The 10842-nt window shown below is 39.5% G+C and overlaps 1 protein-coding gene across 1 annotated transcript; it reads right to left on the bottom strand.

Annotated features, from left to right (window-relative positions):
- Positions 1-1608: 1608 nt before the first annotated feature.
- Positions 1609-8354, bottom strand: LOC149229593 (cytochrome P450 720B2-like). The gene is made up of 9 exons (XM_089381075.1): positions 8245-8354; positions 7833-7974; positions 7628-7698; positions 6376-6652; positions 3322-3471; positions 2989-3228; positions 2777-2869; positions 2523-2596; positions 1609-1714 (listed from the first exon to the last, which is right to left on the bottom strand). The coding sequence occupies exons 1-9, from the start codon at positions 8352-8354 to the stop codon at positions 1609-1611; spliced, it is 1263 nt and encodes a 420-aa protein (XP_089237201.1).
- Between the last annotated feature and the right edge of the window lie 2488 nt (positions 8355-10842).

Here is a 10842-nt window from a genome sequence, read left to right as displayed (position 1 = left end):
AAATGAGCAACTCTCAGGTGCGCAGAGCTCAACCTGAAGAGTGCCTGCATAGAACTTCGTATCATTCACCAAATAATTTGTACATAAATAAGATTAGAAATATGTTGAGGAAATTGAAAAAATTCCTCAAAATAGGATCTAATCTACCTAATCACAACCAATAACTAATAATAAATTAATCTGTAGAATTCTACATTTCTCCATTATTCCAAGTATCCCCCTTAATGGAGAAATTCACCCATAGTCATGTTTTTCCTTCCTTTTAGTGTGAGATGATAAAACACCATAAACCTTGTGATCTAGTTTGTCCTCACCACAATATGGTTTGCCTTGATTGTTGGTAGTTGATAACACTTTAGAGGGTGCAAGCTTGGTAGGAGCATTTTTCCTGCTTTCACTGTCCAACATTTGAGCGCCAAATTCTTTGTGCCCATAGATAATTTTATTTGCTTCCATTTGCTTCTTGTGAGTCACCTCATGACGGCTCATTCCCGTGATTATTGAGGATGTGTAATATGAACTGCTTTGTCCTCCATAGGTTACTTTGGAGCTTTGAGATGATGATTGTCTTAAATAAGAATTGTTAGCTTCCTTGCACACATCTTGGTTTCGTTTATGCTTCTGTTGTGTTTTGATTCTTGTATTGCCTTGGTCATCATCTGTATTTTCAATAATAGGTTCCTTAGACCTTTCCTCATGATTAACTAGTAGCTCTTCAATCGCAACATCATGTGGAGTATATTGGAACTCATGATACTTATGGCCATCAATAAAATTGTTTTGTTTACCATAGAATTCTTCCAACTAAAAAATGCCACCGGAATAAAAACTGTTTCCAAATGGCATCATGAAAAAATGATCATCAAAAGGGTCATAGTCAAGAAGGTCTAAAAATATAGACATATCGTTTGTGCATCACTTTACCTCTGCGACATAACAAAATATGCAATAAACAAGGCACTTTGGAGGTCTAACTACGCTCCCACACCAAGCTGTGATACCAAGATAAATTTAAGAGAGACACAAAATATGGAGAAATTGATCAACTAAGAATGTACATGACTTTATATCATTCATCAAATAATTTGTACATAAATAAGATTAGAAATTCATTCAGGAAATTAAACAAATTCCTCAAAAATATGATCTAATCTAACTAATCACAACCAATAACTAATAATAATATAATCTGGAAAATTCTCCATTATTCCAAGTCACATTTTTATAATATATTCTATTAATTTAAAAAACTTGCTTATTTCACTACCACCACTACCATATAAAGATGTTACAAGAATTTGACCAAAAAAACACACATTTAATTTGTACAACTATATTTATCTCTACTATTTAATACTTTTCTAGTAAACCATACTATTATGCAGACCACTTTTTTTTATCACTTGGAAACTTGTTATCTTGTTGTTTAAACAAGGATATGCAATAATAGCTGATTAATACATTAACCCGATGAGAATCAAAGTGAAACCCAAATTGTCAGGCTTCAATACAGGAAATACATAAATATGTTTGAAATATGTTTGAGATTGTCAGGGTTACTGTTTTTTACACTCCATACTGAATGAATAAAATCCTATTATAATGCGATTAATCATCCATTCGTTCTTGAAGATGATGTGGACGTATCGGAATGCCTTTAGTCAAGTGAGAAACAGGAAAGTAGGAGATCTTATCATCCTCCAGTGCCTCCCATCTGCAAACATTAGGTACACGTAAAACACAATTTTAGCGCAGTCAACGAATATGACACTGTGTACATGCAGAGCGTAAATAAGTTCATAAACCATGTTGCCACACTATTTTGTATTGTTTTCTTTTCTTTTACCTGAATTTGGAGGATGATATTATTTCTTTTACCTGAATTAGGAGGATGATATTAATTAGGAGGATGATATTATTTCTTTTACCTGAACCTGCCCCACCCTCCAAAAGGTATAAAAGAGGGGTTATTTGAGAGCTCCGGCAATATAAAGTCCCAAAGATTACTAACAGAATTAGACAGAGAAAGATTAGTAAGAGATTTGGGTTTCCACAAAACATGAAGTGAGCGATTTCATGCTAATTATTACATTATTTTCGTGTTGCCGTCATCTAACAAATACATACACGATCAGTCATCTATAATTATTTTTTTATCAAAGTTTAGGGTAACTACTCATCATTTTACTCTTTTCAGTTTAAAGGGCCCCAAAAAAACCTAAAACAATATAAATTTCCGAATTTAGGCTTTGTGATATGTAAAGTAGTTTCAATATTTATGATATTAGATTTAGGATTTCCATTTTTTAGAATTTCCAAATTTAAAACTTGCTATTACGAATGAACTGCACCACCAATTCCTAAATCTAATGTGATAAATCCTGAAGCTAGTTTACATCCAACAACACAAATAGGTAAAAGCTATTATAGAATTTTAAATGATCCACAATTCATTTATGTATATAAATATATCTTACAAAAATTGTAATTAAAAAGATAAAATAATGCTATTAGCCTATTACCCGAGTTTATCTAGATTGCTGATTTTGTCACCCCTGAGCTTATTTAGATTACATGGCCATGTCCGTATCATTGCCTAACATGCTTTATCTAAATTGCATTTTCACCAAATATTCAACAATCAGACTTACATAACCATAACCATGCCTAATATTCAGCAAATCCGCGAATCAGCCCGATAAGGATGCCCGCTGGTCACCAAACAGAAATCGTTTGGTTGGTCAACAAAGCAGTAATTAATTAATTAATTACATACACATTCAGTGAATTTCATTGACTGATAGTCATCCCAAGTGAGCTTTTGGTTTCTTGGATTCCCCTTTCTCTTTAACAGAGCGTCGTGCTCCTCCTGTGTGGTGCATATTCCATCATCAGTGTAGTCCAGTGTTAATTTATCAATACCAAGATATGAAATGCTTTTATTTAGAATAGAGATTTGCAGCATGTACCTACACACGGAGTACACACCTTCAGTTCGTGAAGTGCCCGAGGACAGTCCGTGAGAAATTTGATAGAAAATACCATCGCTGAGGCTGAGGTCTCGTGACCAGCGAAGAGCAGGAATAGTACTAAATCTGCTATAACTTCTTCTGAATGCAAGTCTTCTTTCAAGAGTTCTCCTAAGAAATCATTGTGGACAGCTTCATCTCGATGCTGCCTACTGTGCTTTATACCCTCATTAATCTTTTTTATCAGAAACTCTCTGCCCTGCAGCGATGCTAGTCATTACTCATCTCGTAAGAACCAATCAAGTTAGTAATCAGTAAAATAAAGGAGAAAAGCATTGCGGCTCTTGTGCACCTTAATTCTTCTGGCGTACGAGGTACCCGGGATTCTAATGGGAACGGCAAGGAAAGCTTTAGAAAAAACGGCGAATGCCTTACCGATCTCTTCCGTCTCCTTGGACAGAGATAAGTCCAGCCATTGTTTTGCCATCAAATTCAGAACAAGCTATAACAGATACCACATGTGATCAGACAAATCCACCAACCTAAACGGAAAACACTTAGTTCACCACCATACATATCACATGTGATCAGACAAATCGACCAATCTAAATGGAAAACAATTAGTTCACCACCATTCTGATGATACCAGTATTAAAAGGCAGGTTTCGTACTTCAATTTTGTTTGATTTCGATAAATGTTTAATAAAATCCACAAGGAATGCTTAAATAATGCTAAAAGTTAATGAATTGAATTGAAGAATTTTAATGAAGTGCATGACACTAAAATAGTGTAAGGGGTCCTTTCGTCTAACTAACAAAACATCATACAATTAAGTTTCTTTCCATAATACATCATACAATTAAGTTTATTTTCATGATAGTTTTTTTTGGGTGTGAATTATGGTTAAAGAATTTAATTTTGTAAAGTTTTCTTTCCACAAATAACTAATAGATTGTCTACTTTCAGGTCTTCCAACTGACTACAAATGTCTTTATAGGCAAGATACTCAGTGATAAAGTGTCTTTAGGTTTCAACTGCTTATTCCTAAAAAAACCACAAATTCTTTCTTCCCACTCTTCTTTGGGAACTACTCAACTTCTTGTGTCCTTATAAGTATAAGGAGGCAGTGTTGATAATATCGGTATCGGGAAAATATCGGTGAGGGTCCAGAAAATATCTTATCGGCAATATCGGCGAAAATATCGGCAAAATATCGGCAAATATCGGCAAGCATAAAAAATGCATAATATATTCATTTTTTAAAGATTTTTAAACATATAAAGAAATAACAACATGAAATAAACACATTGGCATATAAATATGAAGAAAACACTGATATATATGATGTCAAATAGAAATGATACATCAAAGGCGATACCAAATCCTGCTGATCCCTGATAATTGTCCATTCAAGGACTCAAATGTGCAGAACCAATACAAAATAACATCACATATATAAAAGTATCTCATCATCATGAGTTATATGTAGCATAGCAAATAAAACTAGCAGCTATCTATCTGAAATCACTACCCTCTCCCCCTTTTATGGGAAATCATGATGGGCTGTTTGTCAGGCCCGCCCCTAGTAGTAGGAGGCCCTGACCCTGCCTCTGCACCTAATGTCAAATAATGAGTGCTAGGTATGGGGCTATGCTTTCCTATATCTATAGCAGATGGTGTTGATGCTGATGCTCCCGCAGTGTCCTCCTTCTCCTCCTCCTGCTCCTCCTCTGAGTGTTGCTGCTCCTCTGACTCCGAGTCCTCCTCTTGCTGCCCCTGCTCTAATGGATCATCTGCCACTGGCTCTAACCATGAAGGTGACTCCTCCAAGAGGGGCTCCTAAGACTCCACCCTCCACAGAGACAATACATCAATATTGTCCAAGCTAAGTCACATGACACGAGGACACGAGACACGGAGGACACGTAAATATGAGTATTCAATACGAAACACAATGACCTGGAAACAAGACACGGGGGACACGTTATATATATATATATATATATATATATATATATATATATACCGAAATATAGTTTTTTATCCATATTAAATTGCAGGTTGCAGCTTATCTAATCAAATTAAAATATAATTACTTCTCAAAGTTCATAGTTCACTTTAAAAGAATAAATAGAATCAAAATTTACTATTTAGAAATTAGAATGTGATATGCTTGGTCTTGATTCTTGAATATTCAATGTTCATTTTTCATGTACAACTTATAAGCACATAAGAAAATAACTAAAGTCTAATCCTATTGATTTCCTCTGCCCCTCTTGCGAGAAAATGCCACAGCTTTCCCTTTCCCTCTAGATGTAGATGTTGGTGCTCGTGGAGTTGGTAGTGGAGTTTGCTATGCTCTAGAAGCTGAAGAACTAGAAGTAGGAGCTATAGGAGGTAGACCACGTCCTCTACTGGTGGCAGGGGTAGCCCGGGCAGGTGGTGTCACCTGGAAACATTACAATCTCCCAATCCTGAAATCCTAAAAAACTGATAAGTCTACTGCATTTTGAATGAAATCTAAAATTCTACTTTCTCCATATGAAATCCAATGAGGCCGGAACCACTCTCAAACATCCTGAGTCATTTCATGGTAATGTTAAAAATTTAAGTAAAAGGATGAAAATGAAGATTAAGGGGACTGTCACTTTTACTTTAAAAATTTAACATTACCATGAATAGCATATCAATACTAGGGCCTAGAACGCTCAAACCCTCCTTGGCAGCAACCACATAGCTCTCCCCTTCCTTCTCCAGCAATCAGAAATTAAAATGATACGAAAAAAACCAAAATCAGATTTTTATAGGCCATGCAGAAATTTTTTACAGTCACCGGGCGATATTTTCAATCGTCGGGCGATATTTTCCGAAATATCGACGATATTTCGGAAATCGCGCGATATTTTCAAAAGCCGAAAATATCGCGATATTTTGTCGGCGATATATCGGCTCGCCAAAAATATCACGATATTTCCGAATGTCGTCGATATCTCGGTGATATTATCAACACTGTAAGGAGGACACTCCATAATAAAATGCCACTAAATTTCAACAGTTCCTTCCTCACCCAAAAAACAAAAATTCTTTCTTCCCATTCTTCATTGAAAACTACCCGACTACCCATTTAACATATAAGAAAATGAGATCCCATCCTTAATTTTACTATTAATTGTGCTATTAAGATATTAACTTGTCCCTCGAGTCACTCAACTAGATCTTTAAAGAATTTTTAATTATAAGAAAATGAGATCCCATCCTTAATTTTACTATTAATTGTGTGATTAAGATATTAACCTGTCCCTCGAGTCACTCAACTAGATCTTTAAAGAATTTTTAATTAATGCATAGCTTTTATGAAATATAAAGATTTTTGGAATGGGTATCCCTCTTGGCTTTCCACTGTACGAAGGTGGTGTACATAAGGTTCTGTATGTCCTCCATGAAGTGCACATGCAGCTTCTCAAACCCTAGGAAATTTACGGCCGTTCCGTGGAGCTTCTGCTGGAGATCTCCATGGACCGAAAGCAAAGCGAATTTGCCGATGAGATTTCGAAAAGGTCTCGGATAATTGGATTGAAATAGCCTGCCTTCATTTTGCAGAACATGTTTGTTGAATTCTGGATCCATAGACACAATCATTCGAGATCTTCTGAACAAATTTGATCTGAATATCTCGCCATTCCTGTGTAATTCGCCTTCACATCTTGTATTTGATATTTGATAAAATACGCGCCAATGTTAAAATTAACACAGTACCTCAGCTCTAGATGTTGAACGTTAAAGTTAACACAGTACCTTAGCTCTCGATCTTGAATGAATTGGCGTGGTCGTGAACCCGAATTAATCGCTCACATGAAGCCCAAGGATTCTCCAATCAATGGCCACCCTCTGGAACCGGGAAGCAACCAAATTGTAGCCTCGACTGTCCACTATTCTATAGTGATGATCCCCATGTCAACAGTGAATCACCAGATTCCAATGGAATATTTGAATGATCTCCCCCTATAGAAAGAAGCTCACCCCTCAGGGTAGATGAACCGCCAAATCATGTTGTACCCAGATCTCATGATAGTCTATGAAGGGTTCAACCATGCTGACGTTGCGCCACTCTGACTATGACAAGCTTCCCATCATGCTCAGACTGTATCCTCCCCTCCCAAAACCTGATGGTGGGATGTCCATGAAAGCGAAGCTTATTCTGCCTAGGTATATCCATGATGTCAATGTCTACCCATCCACTGTCAATCTCAATCCTGAGCAACAACAGGATAAATCTACCTCACCATACAATGGAGGTTCAAAAATCTCCCATGTGTCAGACCCAAGGTGAACTAGATCACTCTCTCCCATGAACATACTCATTATAGAATGGAGTGTCCTATCAATCAACTCAATCCCTGGATCCTATAGCGAGACCTGTTGTGGCATAGCTCTAAAAACTGTTGGAATCTGTCTGTTCCTTGTCCCTAATCGCTACATGAAACTGCAATATAGGCCTAATATATCATGAACTAATCTAATGCATGCTAAATTTACATGTTCCTGCCACTGCATAGTATCGATGACTATTGGAAGCCACATGTGCCAAGTAACTACCCCCTGAAGGCATCCAATAGATGGGTATCTAATACTCGCAATCGGCTCAGTGTATGCAGACCCATCCCGCTCCTTCCAACCATCACCATTGAGTCTGCCATCCGCCCTCTCGATAATGTCCCAATACAATGTCTACAAGTCAGACACATACTAGAAAGTTGCCTCAATCATACACGGTATCCTCTACTCATGCATGGTCCTGACATGCCCTATGGAAAGAGTGACACGTGTCTCCATCGTGACCTGCTCCCCAAGCGTAGGCTCACTGATAAATGATATGCCACCCCTGCAGCTAATCCCCTCATCCCCTGACCTATGGTTGTCAACTCATGAACCAACCTAATGCCGCCACTGAGAAGTATCTCCCCTACTGCATTGAGTGTCATCCCAATATCTCGGGTGAGCTCCCTGTCCCCAACGACTCGCACCCAGAGTGTTAAAGGAAAAAAGCCAAATTGTTTGCCCCTCTAAGTGATGTATAAGAGGTACATACATGTGATTCCCCATGGATACCATCCAGTATCGCTCATCTGTGTCCCTATTGATCTGGGGTGAAGTACACCCAAAGGTATGCCCAGTGTCTCCATCCATAAATCTCCTTGGAGGTAACCCTCCAAGACCTCGTTGTACAACACCATATGCCCTTGCATCCCACAGAGTATTCCTGTTCAACCTGACACTGTACCCTGCATCTTATCATTGTAAACCACTGGATATCCCGTGCTATTGTTGTACCATCCTGTACTGTCTCGTATCCTATCTATGTCATGGTATCTGGCTCTCCCCATGTATACTCGATTTGATGTGAGTCGCTCAATGAAAACCAACATGCTACATCAAGCAACCACGCATCTCCATGTTCTTATGCAAGCCACTATCCGTCACTGCATACCTCTATACAACACTAGATGCTAGGTTCTAAAATTAGGTCTGTATGAATCTAGTCACATCCCTCTACATAAGACTAGACTTTGTGGCATATCCTTGTGCACCCCTGGGTACCATTGCCTACTGTCGTACCATCCTGTATCATATGACATTCTGCATGTGCCAACGCATCCACCACTTTGCTAGTAATCCCTCCATGATGTGGGCTACATCTCCCCATCTTCCCTGAAAGACCTTAACGTTCTGACTCCTCACATGCCAATAGGAATGCCACTATTGTGTCTATCCTCAGTATCTCTAGTGTCCCCTATACCAATGAGAGAGCACCATCTCCATGTAATCCCCTGTCCAGTGGTCTGTTGATGACACCTCCTCCTACCAGATCCTACCAGAGTAGGCTAATCAGCCTGTGACTCCATGTACAATCAATATGCCATGACAACTCATGAAATATGCCTGTTCCTCTGCCAATCCATCCTGTCACTAGTGTTGTTAGGAAATCTGAAGGGGATATGAAAAGGTGTGTGAACCCAACCACCAAGTCCATCACGTAGAGGCTACCATGACCTAACGACTCCATGATGTGATGGAGAATCCCACCTGGATCCAAACAACAGTCTGGCCCTCGAGCCCCTCAGGTAATCCACAACCTCGGTTGAGTTGTGGCCATGGATGCATCTAACTTCCTAGCCAACTCCACCAGATAACAAATAAATATCTCTCGCTATGTAACCCCAAGGGAAGGATCGAGAGCATAAACTCCCATACATGGAACTAACCCTCCATCCTTCCAAGGATGCCCCCGATGCAACTCATGTTGCCTCATCTCACCATCTTGGTCAACACATAAAATATGTCGAGGTGACTCTGCCTCTCCCTCTCTAATGTGTAGTGGTAACTTGCTAGTGTTACTAGCCTGTAATGTCTAAGTAGTGTTGCCCCATCGCTCCAATGTGCAATCCAACTAAACCATTAGGGAACCCAACCATTCCCCAACATGAGTCAGTTTGGCCACTGACTCAACACGAACTACTCTCATGCCCTCCAAATCCTCGTTCTGTTGTAGAGTGGCCTCTCGCACTGTCGTGACCTTCTTTCTCAATGCTAGAAGGCTAGCCAGGAACTGATGAAACTATGAAGGGCTGTTATCCTCTATAAACTTGGTCATTGCTTTAGACCCCTCCATCTCTTTTGGTACCTCCTCAAAGACAAGTATGCCTCCAGGCACCTCATCAACCTGTTGTGGGTGGTCATCATCTAGAAACTGGGTCATAGCACTGGGTACCTCATCAACCATTAGCATCTCATCAATAGATGGCCCTCCATGTGTATGCTCTACTCCCTCAACTGAGGTGTCATCTGGAGCTACCAAATAGTCCTTCAACAATGGTGACTCCTACGCCACACCAGGAATATCGATGTGCCCCTCACCATCTTGCGTGTCCTCCTGCTCAACCTCCTCCTTGAACTTCTGACATCTAAAGCCCGGCCTCCCCCAGTAGAAATGCCTCCTGGTCTCATCCTCTAGCTTTCCTTGTCCTATCCACTCCCTTATGAGGGGGTCTGTTGTTCTTTTGGTCAAATCTCTCCACGAGCCTCTGTGTGAACTCTTTGTACGATGTGATACATACATGAACGAAAGGGATCAGCCCTTGGTACCACCATTCCATATCATCTCCATCCAAGTGCAAAGTGGCATGTCTGATAGCGTTTGCCTACCTCATGGGGTTTAGCCGGAAATATGTCTCCAATTCTTGTATCCATTTTCTCACAGAAAGCTAAACCATCAAAGTGGGTAAGGGTCATTTTTCCCTCAATGATACTCACTCCCCCTTGAGCCATGGGTTTGTCTATAGTTCACCCATCACAGTGCATACATGCCCAAATCTCTCATGATCTTCTTGGCTACTCCCTTAGGTTTAGTACTCCATCAGGTTTATAACAAGCAAATAATATATGCAACAGATTACAAAAACGAAATATTCAGTGAACACCCATATACAAGTTGCAAATGGAGAACTTCTGAGCCATTTTGTTTAATTTTTGCAAGCCAAATACAATAGATGATGGAATGTTGCACCTGGGCTTGTCACAATGGAGAATCAAGACCAAACCTAGGTAGGAAATGGCTAAGCTGAAGGCTTCCTAGTTGCTGCACCAATCTGCACTGCATTGTCGAGAAAACTACTTCTCTACTGAGGTTTGAATGGATTGAAAGTAAACTAAAGTTTCCCAGAAATTTATATGCTTTTAACCCTGGACTCCTCGAACAAAACCCAGAAAAACCCAAAAGGGATTTTAGCTGGTTTTGACTTCTGATTTTCGACCCCCTGGAGCCTCCCCTCGGCTGTAGTTGCAAAACTTGGCCTGCTGGAAACTGCCTATAAA

This window comes from Pinus tabuliformis, chromosome J (genome assembly GCF_031772625.1).
Source record: "Pinus tabuliformis cultivar Carrire ecotype Pingquan chromosome J, CPIR1, whole genome shotgun sequence".
In the NCBI taxonomy this organism is placed as follows: domain Eukaryota; kingdom Viridiplantae; phylum Streptophyta; class Pinopsida; order Pinales; family Pinaceae; genus Pinus; species Pinus tabuliformis.
This window is presented reverse-complemented; position numbering and strand designations above follow the sequence as displayed.

What these genes read in the sequence shown, in the direction of transcription:
- LOC149229593 (XM_089381075.1), bottom strand. Translation starts at nt 8,354, where the DNA reads ATGGGGAGAGCCAGATACCATGACATAGATAGGATACGAGACAGTACA. An exon ending in GGGTGGCATATCATTTATCA is followed by an intron (nt 7,699 to 7,832) that starts GTGAGCCTACGC and finishes TCTGACTTGTAG; the next exon opens with ACATTGTATTGGGACATTAT. An exon ending in ACCTTATGTACACCACCTTC is followed by an intron (nt 3,472 to 6,375) that starts GTACAGTGGAAA and finishes TATCTGTTATAG; the next exon opens with CTTGTTCTGAATTTGATGGC.